Source organism: Crocuta crocuta, unplaced genomic scaffold, assembly GCF_008692635.1.
Source record: "Crocuta crocuta isolate KB4526 unplaced genomic scaffold, BGI_CrCroc_1.0 scaffold113, whole genome shotgun sequence".
Taxonomy (NCBI): domain Eukaryota; kingdom Metazoa; phylum Chordata; class Mammalia; order Carnivora; family Hyaenidae; genus Crocuta; species Crocuta crocuta.
Window position 1 is genome coordinate 12,478,570 of NW_027530368.1, and position 19,138 is coordinate 12,497,707.

General features: G+C 33.0%; 1 protein-coding gene across 1 annotated transcript in view; it reads left to right on the plus strand.

The window, feature by feature from the left end:
• Positions 1-19,138, plus strand: part of USP34 (ubiquitin specific peptidase 34) — a 192,996-nt gene that overhangs the window by 65,214 nt on the left and 108,644 nt on the right. Inside the window, 7 exon segments of the mRNA XM_077766453.1 lie at positions 3,133-3,222; positions 5,514-5,609; positions 10,586-10,668; positions 13,216-13,370; positions 14,357-14,470; positions 16,259-16,358; positions 16,473-16,632. Coding sequence (XP_077622579.1) covers positions 3,133-3,222; positions 5,514-5,609; positions 10,586-10,668; positions 13,216-13,370; positions 14,357-14,470; positions 16,259-16,358; positions 16,473-16,632 — 798 coding nt within the window.

Genomic DNA, 19,138 nt, shown 5'->3' on the forward strand with positions numbered 1-19,138 from the left:
AAGCGAAAGTCGGACGCTTAACCGACTAAGCCACCCAGGCGCCCCATCTTCCCTGATTTTATAGCTATGTAAATAATTTTCAGTATGTACTCAGTACTTTATATCATTTTTTCCTTTTAAATTTAGCAATTTAAATAAGAAGTTGTATTGTTTTGGGACCATTTTGATCATTTGATCCTGATTTGGTTATTTCTTAGAAACCATTTATAGTGCTTTAAATGTGTGTCTTCTGTGTTCTTTGAAATGTTTTTTTAATAATTTTTTTAATGTTTGTTTTTGAGAGAGAGACAGCATGAGCGGAGGAGAGGTAGAGAAGGAGGGAGACAAAGAATCTGAAGCAGGCTCCAGGCTCTGAACTGTCAGCACAGAGCTGGATGCAAGTCACAAGATCATGACCTGAGTGAAAGACGTTCAGCTGACTGAGCCATCCATGCGCCCTGATCAACTTTTAAAGAAATGTTTTAGTCCTATAAAATGTAATCAGTCCCTGATAACTCAGTGTTTATAAATTGTCCTGTTTCTACATTCCTATTTTTGGTTATTCAGTTACATGAACCATACCATTATCCACTCATCTAAACCAGTATCCAGTCAACCCCTGGAGTTCATTCATTATTGTCAAGCGACATTACATTTTATGAAATGAAATCATGTTTGTTGTAGAAAATTTGGAAAGTAAATTTAAACAGTCTAGACCTTTAACACTATTGCAAGAAATAATAAGATTGCCATACAACTATTGCACACTATAAGACTTGCCATAGTACCTTCTTAAAGTAAGATATATCTCTTCTAGATTTTGTTTATTTATATTTTAAAGCATTGTTAAAATCACATTAAGCAAACAATTTTGAAATTTGCTTTTGTGATTTTAGATGAAAAATTTCTGTGTATTTTTTCTTTGTGATATCTTTTACTGATTTTATGCTTGTAAAACCTTAGGTCAAGTTAATATGTATCTTAATGTTTCTGAAAATTTTGACAGGAATTTTTAGATAAAAAATCTAAAATTGATTGCCCCTAATTTTTCATGGTCCCTTTTTGCAATTTTCATTATTGTGCAACTTGTTGAAAAATACAAAAGTTTAGAGGCGCCTCGGTAGCTCAAGTCAGTTAAGTGTCCGACTTCGGCTCAGGTCATGATCTTATAGTTTGTGGGTTCGAGCCCCACATCAGGCTCTATGCTGACAGCTCAGAGCCTGGAGCCTGCTTCACATTCTGTGTCTCTCTCTCCCTTTGCCCCTCCCTTTTCATGCTCTGTTTCTCTCTGTCTCAATAATAAATAAACATAAAAAAATTAAAAAGTTTAATATAAAAAATATACTTAAACATTTAAATATTTTTAAATATTTAAAGAATATTTACTTGGCACTTAATCTTTACTAATGTGACTTTGATCCTTTAACATTCTATTAATATGCCGTTTCTTTTGTCATCTGTGGTATTGTTTTTCTGTCCTCATCCTTCATGATTGTATTAGTATTTTACACTTGTTCTTCCTCCTTCCTTGAAAATCTTGCCTTTAGTTCTTTGCTAGATCATTATTTTAGCTAATCTATATTAATTGAGTACCATATGCAGGCTTTTTTAATGACTAAGACAGTCATTGCTCTCATGAAGCACATACTAGTGGTAGACACATTAAATAAGGGATTAATTATTTATTAGATGATGATGAATGAAGAAAAATTGAGAAGGAATAAAGAGGCTCCTGGGGCAGTGGAAGTGTTCAGGGTTCATCCTCTGCTGACAGTTGAGGAAATCTGAATAAAGTGAGGGAAGGATTTCTGCACTAGCAAAGCCCTAAAGCACGAATGTGCTTAGGTATATGTGAGGTAGGGATAATAAAGAGGAAAATTAGAAGGAAATGAAGTTAGAATGAAAAGAGAAATGAGTCAGATCACACGTGGCTTTGTATTCCCAACGTCAGCTGGGAAAAAAAATAATGCATTTCTCCAACTTTGGATTTTATTCAGAAACAAGAAGTGTTTGAAGTATCTTACTGGCTCAGTTGGTAGAACCAGAGTGGTGATCACCAGATTGTAAGTTCGAGCCCATGTTGGGCTTGGAGCCTACTTAAAACAGAAATAATTTGAGAAAAGAAGAAAGGAACAGGAAGTTTTCTTTTCTTTCTAACTTCTCCTACTTGGTATTTGCCATGTTTCTCTTCCATTCTAAAGTGCAGCCCTACACTCTGATTTTCCTGGTACTCTTCTCAAAAAGAGTAGGCATTTTGGGGGACTTAACTTGGATGGCATAATTTGCTCTTTATAAAATTTTTTTACATGACATAATATAAGCCTTAAAAAAATTCACTACATCATTGGAGTTCATCCTGCTTCTTTTAAGGCTCATGCAACCAACCTCCTTGCCTATTGAGACTTCTGGGATGTGTATGTCTCTATTTTCCCTGTACCCCTTTCTTTCAGAAGATAGACACTCTCAGATCTACTTAAAGTTGTAGAGTGATTTCTTAAACCTTTTTTTGCTCCTTCATGCTTTAGGTATATGGTGTGCCTGGCTCATAATGCAGTGATTTTCAACTTGGGTGCATATCTTGTTAAGTGAGAGTTAAAGAGAAAAGGATAATTTGCACAGTTGGAAAAATGCTCTCTATATTATTGCTGCTCAGAATGTGGTTCACAAACTAGCAGTTTGGATATCATTTGTGAGCTTGTTAGAAATGCAGAATTTCTTACCTCAGACTTGCCAATCAGAATTTGCATTTTTAACAAAATTCCAGGTGAATCAAGTGCACATTAAATTTTGAGAATCCCTGTTATCTATAACTTACTTAAGCTGCTTGTCCCTGTTTCTTGATTAAATTCTCAGAAGCATCTGTGGCTTCTTAATTTTTTTTTCATGAAAGTATTCTTTATCTTTCTTCTCGGTGTTTATAGTGTTTTTTACTTTATCTTGAATTGAGATTTTAAAATGGGTTTCTTGCCCCATTGTATAAAATAAACTTTAGGGAAAATGTTTTTCAAGGTTATGTAAGAAATATAATGTAAACTTCATTAAAGTTGTTTTGCATTTAAGATTTTTAAATAGCTGAATTTCTGTAAAAACTTAGAGTTAGTAATAGTATCTCATATTGTTTTATTCTATAAATATCTATTTTTGCTGTTTCAGATCAGTAGTAATTTCACTTCGCCTTCTTCCAAAATTGTTTGGTACTTTTCAGCAGTTTGGAAGCAGTTATGATACACATTGGATTACAATGTAAGTAAATAAAAGAAAAGTTTTTTTAAAAAAATTTTATAATCATAGTCATCAAAGATTTGAGTGACTTATTAGCCTTTCCTTTGTAACAGGCATATTTGAATTTTGTTTGGTTCAAATGTTTTCTTAGATTTCTCAGAGTGCTCTTTGTCATTTAGCCCATGGAGGTTTTATCACCGTCATGAGGAAAATCTGACTTTTGTTTTCTTCGTAGTTTAAGAAAAATCCTGTAGCAAGTAATGCTCTAATTTTAAGGTGGAGACTTGTAGTATATCTGCCAAAGTAAAGGACTCCTGAAAAAGAGACACGCTAAAATAAACATCTAGGTTGCTTTTATTTTTCCTATTACTAGGAATTGATTGTAGACATTACATTGTATTAGGGATAATCTGGACACCACCCTATTACTCTTGTACATTTACAGAGAATTTAGGATTAATGAATGTTAAACAGTGTTTTCAAGGATAGGTAATTTGATGTGAAATTAATCCAAGCTTTGGTAATATTCTTGAGAGAGTTGGCTAACAAGCATTTCATTAATGAATATGTTATTTGCTTTATTCAAAGTAAACTTTTGGGGAGATTTCAGGGACATTTAGATTTTAGGAAAAACCTATTGAGGAATTCGTTTTTGAGGTCAAATAAGATAACTTTTTACCTAATTCTTTTTCACATCTAAGATTGACTGTTAAGAGCACTTGTTTGCTTTCAAAGTGAATATTATTTAGAAAAATTCTTAAAACTTCACAGTAGTTCTAAATAGAATGAAGTTAGTTCTCAATTAAAGCTCTTGCTGTTTTTTGCTCTTTTAAATAGGATCTATTTAACCTGAACCTCTACTTAAAAAAAAAAAATCCTTAGTGCCTTTTGTTAATATTATAGTATGACTCTAGTGACAATATAGTTTTTAAGTGTAGGGAAAGTCCTTGAAATACTTAACAGATGCATAGGGAAAAAGCTTTTACCATCCTTTAAGTATACGAAGAATGTGAATCTAGTTTCATTGACTCTTCAGATAGTTTTTAAATGGTCGAATGATAGAATTCTAAAGTATTAAAGGGATTTACTTAGAGCTAACTTGGTTAAGTTGGTGATATATTGTAGTCATTTGAGGAGGTTTATATTAAGGAATAACAAAGAGTTACATCTTACAGAAGTGGCAAACTTATCAAGTATCTGAACCTAAGAATATATAGAGTTGAAACCCTTTTAGTTGAATCCTTAAATTAAATGTAAATAAGCTCAGTCAGTGGCATTTCACAGGGTATTCCGACCTGAGACTGGATCTCCAGTGGAGCACTTAAAAGAACTCTCAGCTTCTGGGGTTAGTTTGCAGCAAAATAACAGAAATTTCTACTCTGAATTTATTATGTGCAGCAGCACTCAACATTTGGTATATATTATCTCCTAAATTGTTATGGCCCATATTGTACAATTGGAAATTGTTATTCCTTTTCCCCTGAGTAAATCTTCAGGTAACCAACAAACAGACCTCAAAAGGTTAGGTTACTTGCTCAAAGCCATGCTGCAAGTGTATCGGAACTGGTTTCAAACCTGAGGCTTACTAGATGTTTTCTGGGTTAACTTCATCTTCATCAAGGGATTGTAAAGGCAAGAGTAACTTATTTTGAAAAGAGAGCTATATAGTAAAAATGTAGATGATATCAGAAATTTTGGAATTTTAATATCTGTACATTTTAGCGGATATATTGGTAGTATTGTGTGAAGGGCATTCTGTTAGTTACAGGTGTTATTCACCCTGGGATCTGCAATTGTATTTATCATTTGCTTTTTTTTAAATTCTTGTGTTTGTAGGTAATTTTGGAGCTTAATACCTGATTTTTTTAAACAAATACTCCACAATAAAAAGCAGAAACAGAAAAAGCAATTGACTTAATAAGTTTGTGCTGTATGTGTACTCTATGCCAGGCACTCTGCTAAATTCTAAATAATGACCAAGGCACATAGTCCATTCTTATATGGACTGAATCATCCTATGTTTAATATTAACTCACATTAGTCCTTTCTAATTAGCACTTAACATACATTTTGTCCTCTTCACAGAGATTAAATACTTTGAGGTTAAAAACCATTTGTGAATTTTAAATTAAGACCTATTGCTTTGTATTTTTCTCAATTAAGATATAAATAGAACCTGTAAATATTTGGTGGGAAATTTTTGGTAGAACCTGGAAGTTGGAAGAAATTTTAGATCTACATTTTTCTCTTAGAATAGATTTATTCTCTTCCCCTATGCCTTTAAAATTATTTTTTCCTTTCATTTGGGCCAGGTGGGCAGAAAAAGAGCTGAACATGATGAAGCTTTTCTTTGATAATTTGGTATACTATATTCAAGCTGTAAGAGAAGGAAGACAAAAACATGCACTGTAAGTATCTTAACGAGGTTAGTTGTATTTAAATGCTGTCTTTCTTCTGAAAGATAATGTCCTAGTATTTCTACTCCTTTTCTTTCATATAGTAAATAAATGTGTTGAAAATTTTAGTTGTAAAAATTCTTTCTCTGAAAGAAGGAAAGGCTTTTTTTTGTTTAAGTTGGAGGATTTTATAATATTATGTTTATAATTTTTAACCTTAGGTAAATGTAGGTCATCTAACTTTTGGGGGTTGGTTAACCTTCACTATTGAGTTCTGTTTGTTTTCACGAATTAAAAATTAACCCCCTCCCTCAAGATAACAGCAGTATCCTGTGTTACTATATAAGGACATTGATTCTGAAATTTAAAAATATTTCATCATTAAGTGACTTATGATAAGAATTGGTAGAAATTGGTTAGTGGTAGCTGTATTTAAAGCTTCTTACAGGGACATGCCTGCCTAGAAGGAAATGTAAAATTCATAAGGTTTCTGCTTATTAGTCAATTGGTGGGGACTGATGGCTAAGTTGAGAAAACCAGCTTAACATCAGTATTAGCTAGCCTTAGTATTTTTTGAGAAAATATTCATATAGGAAACTTCTACATAGATGAAAACTGAGCAGACTGTTCAGAAAAGTCATTCACCTTTAAGGCATACTTACTGACCTCCAAATTGAATTATTTTCCCCCATAAATCAGTTCTATCTCCAGATTATACTGTGTCCTTTAGAGTCCCACCATCCTCTCAGTCACCTGAAACTTGGAGACTTTGGGGCCTTTTTGTTGTTGTTGTTGTACTGTCATTTCCAAACATGAGTGATGATGATGATAAAAATTTAGTATTCATTGATGCTTACTATGTGCCCCATACCATTAAGTATTAACTCATTTGAAGTAATCAGACTCATTTTAAAAATGAGTTTGAACTATGAGATGATGAATAACTTGCCCAGGGTCACACTTTTATAAATAGTGGCACCAAGGTTTCTATAATGCATTTCAAAAACACATTTTATAAATAGTGGAATAGTATGTTTTCTCTAATTAATATTCTTGAGTTCTGCATTATAATTGTCATCATTCTCTAGTTATCTTAATGCTAAAACATATCCCATGTCTCTTCACAAGTTGACATTCCCCCCAACACTGTTCCAGGCCTATTTTCCAACCTCTGGATCAGGCTTCTTCATTCTCCCCCCTGTTCATTAATTCCTTATCCTTATTTTATTAGGAATGTAGTACTGGAAGAAAGTACCTGGGCTTTTAAATTATACAGACCTGGGTTTAGATTATTGAGTGTATTGTTTTGACATTATTTTGATTAGTTCCCTCCCCAGTAGACTCTTAATTGCTTACTTACCTCATGAGTTTTTGTAAGAATTAAATGAAATAAATTAGGAAGTTGTACCTGGCATATAGGTTATCTATAAAAAATAGTTACCTGGCTGAAACAAGCTATGGTATAAAACAAACAACAATTTTGCCTTTTACCATCATTTAGATTCTTCACTGCATAAAAAAATTTCCAGTCTCTTCAGCCTTAGTATTTTGGGCCCTCTAAAATCTAAACTCAGCCAGTGTTTCCGTGTTTTATTACTTGATGATTTTTTTTAGACATCCTATTCTATAAGCCTATCAAATTATTTCTGAGATACCTCCTTAAATTTATTCTGTAGCTTTGTTGACAAAGTTATCTCTACATAAGATGCATCTCTTTAAGTGCTATTAAAATTCTAAGTATTCTTCATAGTCTGTATCTTCCTTTTAATTCTTCTTGAAGCAGAGGTTGAAGACAATCATGGTTTCCTGAATCTGAGCATCTCCATAGATCTGTGAAAAACACAAGATCAAAAAGAAGCAGAAATAAAACCACACATGACCCACATCTTGAGCATCTTTAGAAGATGGAATTCAAGTTACTTGTTAGTAGAAAAATGCTAAGTTACAAAAGAGCTTTCACCACAGCTGTAAGCCTGTGGGCTTGAAGAACAGGGATGGGAGGCTTAAGAAAGGGGCATGGAAGACAAGACATGGATGAATCATCCTCAGAAAGAGAAGGTCCAACATTCAGTGCCAAAAAATAAACATAGGTCTAAGTCTTGATAGTTCATAGCATTGTGTACAGGGAAGTTGCTCACTTTGTTAGTAGAATCATGGGTGGATCATCATATTAAGTGTTGCTTTTGTGGTGAATAAGGTAAACAGTGGAGTGGTGCTCTTTGGAGATGAGTTTTATACTTTCTTAGAGTATACAGTATCCTTCCAGTCCTTGTTGCCTGGCATCTTAAGAAGAATAAAACCTTAGAGAGATGTTGTCTGGCCTCTTTTGATAGAACTCCCTTGTTCCTTCAGGCTGTAAGACAGAGTTGTACATTTACTACCCTTTGTTAAAGCATACTGACCTCTTGAGTTTGTGGCCCATTATTTTCTAATTGTTCAGTGGGGATTTTAGTAGGCAAGTTCTAAGATGGTCACCTAGGACAAAAAGATTCTTGTGGCATGAAAGCTTTCCCAAACAGACGTGTTACATATTTCTCGAATCCAGTGGCCTGGAGAAAATCCTATCTGTGTCAACCTTGAGGCAACAAACAAATTTTTTAAGGTATTTGCTGCTAAAGTTTCATGCCGTTAGGGAGATTATTTTTGTCCTCTATTTCCTGTAATGTCAGAAGCCACGGACACACCCATGAGAAGATTTCAGTATTGATATTATCTTTGTTTTACATCTCAAGAAATTTCCTGGCTGGTATATCAGTAGCCAGTGAGACCCTGACAAAGCAGACAGAGTCCTTTGAAGTGTGGAGCCAGTGGCTCTACTATGGAACCCGAAGAAGAAAGGACAAGGGGACTGATTCCATGCCTTCTAGAGTTCTGGGTCCATTACTTTGAGTTGTAAGTATAGCGGAAGGAAGTATTCAGGAAAGAAGAGTGCTTTGTACGGGACCAGACTTCATTTCCACTTAATGTCTGTGACCAATGTCCCCCAGGCTCAGGTTCAGAGAAGTACAGTAACTTACTTAAAATCACAGAACTGATGCATGATAGAACTCAAATTTGAACCTGTACTCCAAGCCTTCTGGCATAAAATTTGTCCTTTTTAGTAAAAGGATGAGAACTGTTATGAGCTGTTCTTGAATTTTCTCTGGATGGCATTCTAGTCTGTGAGTTGCTTACTGTATTCCCTCCTCCCCACCCCCAGCCATCTTGCCACATGTGCTTTCATCTTCACAAAGGGCACTGCAACATTAATGACACGAAAGTTCATCTTTTCTTTGCCAACATTAATATGGGACAGTAAGGAGCAGCAAAGGTATATCCAGGATACTTAATCTTAACTTTAAAGTTCAATAGTGACTGTGGAGTAATTTTTGAAACCAGCTAATTTGGGAAGGTTTAAAATTTTACACTTACTTGAAGATTATAGGAGATTGAATTCAGACACTTTGACTCTCCATAACCTGGGATATAGATCAGGGCTCAGACTGGCTGCTGCTGTTGTTGGCAAAGCAATTTGAGCAGTTCATCCACAACCAACCTTTGATTTGTAACAGAGAGATAAGAACTCATGATTGATTTGTGGGGATGAGCTAAATGGGTAAGGGGTATTAAGGAAGACACTTGTTGAAATGAACACTGGGTATTATAGATAGGGGATGAATCATTAGAATCTACTAAAATCATTGCACTATATGCTAACTAACTTGGATGTAAATTAAAAAATAAAATAAACCTGATGATTGATTTAGTTTCATTGATTGGGTACTTAGATCCCGGTGGGAATTAGAGCATTCTACTACCACAGTTCTCAAGGTTGCTAAAGGAATCCTAAAATGCAGACCTGATGTCTTTCCTCTCTCCCTTCCAACACCCTTCAGTGACCTCCTTTTCCATCCAGAATAATACCAAATTCTTCAGTTTGATATTTCAGGCTGGCCACAGTCTGGCCCCTGACTGTTGCTTCAGATGCATCTTCTACCCACCCTTCCTGCCTCACAGACCAACATTTGCTTCTCAAAATGCTATTTCTTTGTGTATGCTTACAAACTGGAGTTCCCAGAGAACCGTGTGAAATCACCTAGTTAACAAGCCTCCATTTCTCACATTAACCATTGATTTTGTGCACATGAATTTAAATTATTTAGATTTGAAGTGACATTCAAAAATGCCAATTTTGTATTAGCTGCATTCTTTATGAATTGGATTTATGGAACTGATACTACGTTAGCATTTCTTGTTTAAGGAATATAGTGTTATCGCTGGCGGAGCAGTGATAATGAAACATGCAATTTTTAGATGGAGATGCAGGTTTTTATTTAATCTATGTGCATATTGCATAATTTCAAGATGGCGTATTTCTTTTGTTCCACTGTTGCATTCTTAGGTACTTTCTCCTCTAATTTAAAAGTATGTTTTCTGATGTTTGCAGATTTTTATAATTTATTAAATAACATAAATCTCAAACATACCATTTGGCTTTATGACTTTCTTTTTTCGGTATAACCAAAGTTACATACAGTTGACCTTTGAACAACGTGGGTTTTAACTGTGTGTGTCCACTTACTTGCAGATTTTTTTTTTTATAAATACAGTACTGTATGTGTATTTTCTCTTACAGTTTTTATAGTAACATTTTTGCCTAGCTTATTTTTTTGTAAGAATGTAGTATATAATAATACGTGTATCATACAAACTATGTGTTGATCAGCTGTGTATGTTACCAGCAAGGCTTTTGGTCACCAGTAAGCTATTAGTATTCAAATTTTTGGGAAGTCAGAAGTTATATACAGATTTTTTACTTGCATGGGGTTTGGTGCCCCTAAATCCCATGTTGTTCAAGGGTCAAGTGTAACTAAAATATTTAATAATTATGATACTAAAGTGGAGTTTTACTTCTTTGGTATAATTTAAGATTAGGGCCTTTAAATCTTTAAAAATAACTAAGAAGTAGGATCTTTCAGTTAATTATTTTAATGACTTTTTAAATATAGGTACAGCCATAGTGCCGAAGTTCAAGTTCGACTTCAGTTCTTGACTTGTGTGTTTTCAACTCTGGGATCACCTGATCATTTCAGTAAGCTTTTTAATCAGTCTTTTAATCAGTCTTTTAATCAGTTTTTAGGTCTGTATTGACTCTTGGAAGAGTCAACTTAAATGTCCTCATGCCTTTAGATTTCTGTAGTGATTAATTAATATTAATTCCTTTTCTTAATACCAAATGTCCTCAGTATGTATGGCAAAATGAGCGTGACCCTGACACATTTTTGCTTCGGTCTCTGAAGTTGCCAGTTTCTCAGTGAATAAACCACTCATTTCAAAAATAAGATATATAGGATAGAAGATACTGTGTTCAGGAGTGCCTGTGTTTTTATTTCTTTTAGTTTTAGAATCCTATCACTCCAGTTAGAAACAGCCACTGTCTATGTATTATTAGGGGTAATCTTACCCCAAAATTGCTTGAGTTCACAGGTGATAGAGACATTTAGAATACCCTACTTTTACTTAGATTAATCTCAAATTCAATTTCACTAAAAATTAATCTTAAAAATTGGTCTGGTAAATTCAAGGTGTGGAATATATCTAAATCCACATGCTAAATGTTCTCAGAAGAGAGGAGGAAGCTTGATTTCTTTTGGCCAGATCTCCTTTTCTCTTACTAGACAGATTGTGTTATTTTCACTGTCCACACTTTTTCTCCATGTCCATGTCACCAAACTTTGTTAGGACACTCTCTTTCTTTAGCTGTGGTTAATATAGTCAAACTGTTTTGCTAGCTGAGAGGTGTCATTATGGCTCTCTTAACGTCCATATCTATGCTTGAGATCCACCATCTGCTTATTTTACTGTAAAGTCTGTAATTTCTTTAAGGTGATCTCTTTGTAACAAATGCCACTAAAATGATACCACAAGATTTTTAAATGAAGACACCCGTTTTTGATAGGAAGCTTTTGTTTCATATTATTATATCTTTCATCCTGCCAATTATGACTGAAATATACAAGACAACATAAAATAAAATAAAATAAAAAAATAAAAAAAACAATCTTCTACATGGATAAGTCAAACCAAGACATACTGTCAGCAAAAATAATTTCATAATTTTTTTAAGTCTTAACATTTAAGTTAAGACTTTTCTTTAAGTCTTAACATTTGTTTAGTATAGATTCTCACTGGAAACTGTTCACCACTCTTCTCAGTATTTGAATAACGAATTATTTATTTTGTTGTTCCCATTTCAGGGAGCATTGTATAGATTCTTTGTGTATTGGCTTAACACAGCTACTGTTGAGGTAGAATCAAAGCGAAGACTTCAGTTCTCCCACATCATAATTGTTCTTCTCTTACTGGCACAATTCCTTTCAAGGATAATATAGTTATTCTAAAGTTATATTCAATAAGTGAATACTGATTTAATATACCAATAACTATATTCTTAAAAAATTTAAGTAACAAAAGCTTATACATTGCTTATTGAATGTAAATTGGTGATTCAGTCATTTATGAATACACTTTTGTTTTATCATATAGTTTACTGTAATGAACCTGGATACTGTTTTTTTGTTTTTTTACAACTCTTAATTTTCTTCTCTTTTAGTTATGGAATGTATTTTAAATTATACACTAAAGGTTGTTTCTGGTTTTTTTGTTGTTTTAATATTAGCTCCCAGGGGTATAAGTTCTTCAACCTATATGGTTATGTGAGAAACTGATAGGATACTTATTTTCTGATCATATTCTGTAGACTGGTAATACGACTACGTAAATATTTTCTGAGGCGTTTTTTACTATTCTGGATCTCATCTACTTTTCCCAAGAAAGAGTTTTCTTGTGATTGTATCTATCAGATTTTCCCATCCATTCTGATTTGGGAGCAACCCAGGCTTTGGACCTTATAATATACTTAAAAAATCCCTGTGATGCTTTTATTCTACCCTTTCAGATTTTATCTTTTATCCATATCATATTTGTGATTGCCTATAATACCTTCTTTTTGGTTCTGAGCCTTTCTTCTGCCTTCTTTCTGCCAGACATTGGAATCGTTTAATACTTGGGTCAAAGTACCATACAGATTTCATCTCATTACATTGGCTTCCCAGCTAATCAAATACCCTGACATGTTGCTTGTTTCTTTTTTAGGCAGTCAATTACCTTTTGCTTTATTCATCATACAGATCCTTTTTTCCCCATAGTTTCAAAAAATAATGCTCATTGGTATTTGTTGTTTGTCTTCTGTGTGCACAGAATGATCTTTAAACATGATGTGCACTCTATTAACTCTTACACCTTAGAACTGACTCCTCAACTTTGAGGATTACCTCACCTTAATCGTGTTTGTTGTAATACAATGGTGTGTTCATATTTTAATGAGAATGATTTTCCAGACCAAATGGCTCTTCCAGGATACTATCTAACTTGTGTGTTTTAGAGGATTTATATATGGATTACATATATATTTTGCCTTTAAAAGCATAAATTTTATGAAATCTCTTGTAAAATAATTTTTATAAAATGTTATAACATATCTTCTTGATATTTTTGCATATGTTGGTGCTTCTAATACATTGAATTAAGACCAAAACATTGTATGTACCATGATTCAAAATTTGTAATTTTTATCTAGGGTTAAGTTTAGAGCAAGTCGACATTTTATGGCATTGTTTAGTAGAAGATTCTGAATGTTATGATGACGCCCTTCATTGGTTTTTAAATCAAGTTCGAAGTAAAGATCAACATGCTATGGGAATGGAAACCTACAAACATCTTTTCCTGGAGAAGGTAATTTTATTTCTTGACAGTTTTATTGCTTATGTTCTTTTTCCATATTTTCTTTTTATCTCTTGAAATACAAATTCTGTAATGTTCAGTTCTTCCTCTTTTGACACAGATTTTTAAAATAGACATGTACTATTTTCAGTAGTCCTTATATAATTTTGCCACTTAGATTTTACTTTAATTTTATCCCCTCTACTATTTATATTGATATGAATATGAATAAGAGCTGTATTCTCTGAATCTTTCTTAGTTAAATGGCTGTGGTTTTAGTGAGTCGTATGGAAGATACAAGCCAATCTCCAGATTTTTTGTAGAGTCCTAGAAAGTCATTTTTAGGAAGCAATGTCATGTCATGTTATTAAAGATATTTTTCTATCCAGTTTTGTTCATTTTTATCAGATGCCACAATTATTTCAGGTAATAAATTTCCATTTGAATTTTGAAACATTAATGAAAATAAAGCAATAGACTTTTTATTTTATACTTTTGAGATATATACTCTGCAGAATGTCACATTTTCTCTGTGGTAGAATTGAATATATATGAATGACTTTTGGTACATGTAAACTAAAGTCGCTTAATAGATCTACTACAAAGCTACAGATAGACCTACAGGTATCTTAATTTCAAGCCCTGACCTATATACAAACTAACTGTACATGTATCTACACATCTTATAAATGTATATGGGATAGGTATACAATAAATGATAAAATATTTTATTTGTTTCCTCTGATTTGGAGCTAGATACAGATATATCTTGAAAATTGAAACAGATAATAGGTTTCAATTATGACCTGAATAAAATTTTCATTAAATTATTACCTATTTTAATTTTTTTAATCACCACTAAAAATTTGAGCAGATACATTTTCTTCTTCATTGGTTTCAATAAAATTAACTTTGTTAAATTAAATTTGTTAATCTAAATTCGATAAAATGTTTTAACTTAATCATCACACTAAACTAGCTTAAAATTTTTTTTTAAGATGCCGCAGCTGAAACCTGAAACAATTAGCATGACTGGGTTAAACCTGTTTCAGCATCTCTGTAACTTGGCTCGACTGGCGACCAGTGCCTATGATGGTGGTTCAAACTCTGAGGTATGGATTTAGACCTGTTATTTTACTAGATCAGCTTAAGGAATTTTTTTTATTCCTCAGATTAGATTACTGAATTACCTTATTCAGTCTACCAAGCATAGAATTTGCTAACTCTGAAGACTGTTGTTACTAGGTTTTAAAAAGCTTTACAAAGCAGATTTAGTGATTTTTTTTTTTTCATGTTTATTTATTTTAAGAGAGAGACAGATCACCAGCAGGGGAGGGTCAGAGAGAGGGAGTGAATGAACCCAAGCAGGCTCTTGATGTTAGCTTAGGGCCCCATGTGCCAACTTAGCACACATGAGATCATAACCTGAGTTGAAACCAAGAGTTGAATGCTTAACCGACTGACCCACTCAGGTGCCCCAGATTTGGTGATATTTTTGTTTTTGTTTTTGTTTTGTTATCAAACGTAACCCTGGTGGTGCTTAATGAGGCATTAAAGCATTAAGGAAGGAAGCACGTTCCTTAAAGTAGAAGAGGCAGTAGAAGAGGTTTTTTTAGTCCCCTAAAAGCTCCTAGATAATAAAGTAGTTTTGTCAGTTTGAAGGTTGATTTGTCTAAAATCTGATTTCTATGCCATTAGTTGTGGCCAGGCTTTTACTTGCTCTTGGGCAGCACCATGGAATAGGATCTACCTTAAATCATCTCTGACCATGCGGCATGACTGTCCTTTCACTAACTGAATGCTCACAAATTGCTGGATTTATTTCTGGCTTAGTGTTCTGTTTGCCTCATTGGGTGGCTCCTGGGTTTTCTTGAATGCATTATTTCTTAGACTCTCCTAACACAGACTAATTATCTGAAAGTCTTCTTCATTGGACATTATAGTTTATTAATTCTAGCTTTGATTTTATAGTATCTATTTCCCTTTTTCATGAATTTTCCTTAGAAGTTGAGGTTGTGTTTACAAAGATAGAGAATACTGATATTAACCTGTATAATAAAGAATAGTTTTGATTGGATCTGGAATGCTTTCATAGGATCTTCTTCCCTTTTCCCTTGTTCAAATAGTTGTTGTTTTTTTTTTTTTTAATATTTTGGTCTTAATTCTTACTTTGATAAATTTAAACTTGGTTATTTCAGACAACCAGACAGATCTGTTTTACCTAAGAAGTATTCATATTCTAATTTTGAGATAATACTGCTTTTTAAGTGGATGATATGAATGCTGAGGCTGTTCATTTACCTTTCAGAAGGATACCTTGCTTCAGCCTGCCCAAACTTTTGAGGATTTTGACTCCACCTTTTCTGTAGTTTTCAGTGAACACACTCTCTTTGTCATCTCATAGTTAACATCATAAATTTAAGTAACAATTTGGGTTAGCATTTTTAAAAATTTTTCTGTGACTATCTTCAGGCAGTGGCTTTATCACAGTAAATTGGATGAAAGCATTGAAGCTTTTTTTCTGCTAATAATTGTGTGTGTTTTGTTTTTATTCACCTATAGCATATTGTGGGGATTTGAGTTTTTCCTACCACGTAGTCACAACTTTTGAGTCAAACATTTCACATACACACACACTCTGTCTCTCTCTCAGAGTTAACTGCTTTATAAATAAGTAATTTTAGAACCAATAGACATATATTTCAGTGTTTGAGGAAATTTCCAAGGCTCTTACCATTTTTATTATTTAATAACTCTTTAATAGGAATTGCCATTGAGCACTTTATAGGATGTTAAAGGTCTTTGATATTGTGTGACTTTAAGACTTCTTACTTCAATCTTCTAATCATTTATATTATTTGGCAAATAATAAATTTATAAATGTCATCATATTTTCTTAGCTTTGTGGTATGGACCAATTTTGGGGCATTGCTTTACGAGCACAGTCTGGTGATGTCAGTCGAGCAGCTATCCAGTATATTAACTCCTATTATATTAATGGTGAGTGATTTGAAATATCGTCTGGTAATTTTTTATGTGAGGATTTTTTGTTTAGCTGTTTCTTGTTTAGTTTTTTGTTTTTTTTTTTAACATGGCTAAACATCTGATTTGCAGGTAAAACGGGTTTGGAGAAGGAGCAAGAATTTATTAGTAAGTGTATGGAGAGTCTTATGATAGCTTCTAGCAGTCTTGAACAGGAATCACACTCAAGTCTCACTGTTATAGAAAGAGGACTTCTTATGCTGAAGACACATCTGGAAGCATTTAGGAGAAGGTAATTTTTTATACCACATTATTAACAGTAAATTTCAAGCTTTCCTTTTTTTATTGCTGACATGTACAAAAGTATTCTTAAAATTAAACTAAAAGTTTTGTTGGGGCAGGTAGAAAGCTTAACTTACCACAGGTGAAGGGTTAGTAATAGAAGTATTTTTATTCATGATATGTACCACTTTGCCGTGAAATAGGCAATATAGGTTCCCAGTAAATATTGTGGAGCTTTAAAAATTCTTAAACACTGAAAAGATATGCATGAATAAGAATCTCTAGAAAGAATTCCACCTCTGAGAAAGTATTACTATGATTGAAAGGCAGAGCACCACCACAAAAAAAGTTTCTAAAACCCTCACCAAGAACATCAAATAATCTCTCATAGTTGAATCAAGTTGAGTCATTTGTTTCATTTGCTGTTTTTTTTTCTTCCTGGACTAGGAGACAGTATTTTAATTTTGAATTTCCATTTACCATGGAAACATGATCAAAAAATTCTGTGTTAATGAATATCTGTATAATTAATTTAGACATACCCTGTGTAATACAGAAATAAAGCAAATTAACATTTATGAATATATCGACTGAAATGAAAGGTGAGTAGATAGTTTTAATTAAGAAATTCTGTTTGTTAAAAATCATGAGTAAATGTAAAAATACAAAGAACTGTGTTGGAAAAAATTGTTAAAATCTTTCAACTTCAGAGCTTAGTTTGAATAATGAGTCCTACAATTGATATTTATTGAAATTCTATTTAAAATATCAAGAAACATTGAATAACAAAAATATTCTACACATTCCTTACAAATAACATGGCTTCATGATTTAATATATTTAGGCATTGCAAAATTCTTTGATTATGATTGCAATTTGTGGGAATTATGTTTAGGTAATTCCTTGTGTTTTTAAAGAATGTGTAAGTGAACTCTGGAGTTTTTTTTTTTTTTTTTTTTTTTTATTGTAACGTTANTTTCTAACAGAAACGTTACAGTGCCTCATAACTTTTACCATCTAAAAAATAAAAATAAATATGCAAATGTGGTGATGTGTCTTATTCAAATTAGTAAAAAAAATTAATACATACTATTTATAATAAATCCAGGTATTTTACTAAGGGTAATAGTACAGAAAATTAAAAGTCGTAATCTATCTCTTCCTATTAGAGATAGTTGCTGTTAATGAGATGATATGTATTCTTCCAAAATTTCCTTTTTGCTGCAGAGTCTAAAAATCACAAACCAAAAAGGGTCTATTGGTTCAAACCATTAGTCCTCACACAGTGTTACATGTGTTTTTCAAATAAGTATTTATTTTAAAAGTCTTTAAAAGTAAATTAGCTTTCAGTGGTGCTTTTTGTAAGTTGGATGAATTTCAGTTCAAAAATCCCTTCTCAGATATACAATTTTTTTCTAACTCAAGAAAAATGATTCTAGTAGCCTCTGATAGAAATCTTTGTATTTGTTTATGTATTACTCTCAAAGTTAATGTTGGTATTAAAGAACTTAAATAAATACTTATTTTTTGGGTGCTAAGTAGAGAAACTAGGAAACAATTGAATATTCGAAAAACTAAGAGCTAGTTTAAAAGGTGTCAGGAATTTTCATGCACATCTTTGTGTTGTATCACTCTATAATTTCAAGGGCTTCGTGTGCTTAGTTCTAATTTAAAATTACCTAACATTTATAAAATGAAAATATAAGGTAATTATTGTGTTTGTGTATTCCTTATATTAAGAGAGTAAATAAAACTGTCTTTTAAAAAGGATTTTCTTTAAGAAGAAGAAAGATTATAATTTACACAGTGGTTCTCAACCATAGTGATTTTGTTTCCCAGGGTATGTTAGGTAATGTCTGGAGACATTTTTGATTACCACAACTGAAGGGAGAAGGGGGGTTACTATTGGCATTATAGTGAGTGGATAGAGACCAAGGGTGCTGCTAAACATACTATAGTGCAGAAGGGTGTTTCCCCTATGTCCCCCCATCCACAAGAAAGAATAATCCAGCCTCAGAAGATTTAAGATCCCTCTTTTGCTCAGCCACAAAAGCTGGACATTGGATACCTTCTAGGAAATCAAATCCATTTATTCCTTTACTTTATGTCCTTCTATTCTAGAATTGTTGGGTAGTTTTTGACATTGATAATTCTTTTCTTAACTAAATTCAGGTATCCTGGATCCTGTCTTCAACAACTGAAAATCAGTTAGAAAACTGACAGTATTTAGTGAGTGACCTACCTGCTAGATGCCTTTCTCCCCAGAGATTAGTCTTTGTGGTTTATTTTATAATTTTAGCTGTCATGGAATCAGGACTCAAATTCTGGTTAGCATATATTTATTAGGATACATTTCTGTCTCTGAAAAATGTTTCCTAATCCTTTTTTTCCTCTTCTGAATGTAGGAATGAAAACCTGACATTTCATTTTCTGGATTAGTTTGTTTCTTTAAATTCCTCCTGCCTCTATGACTTCCCTCCACTCCTCCCTTTAAAAAAAAAAATAATAATCTTCTT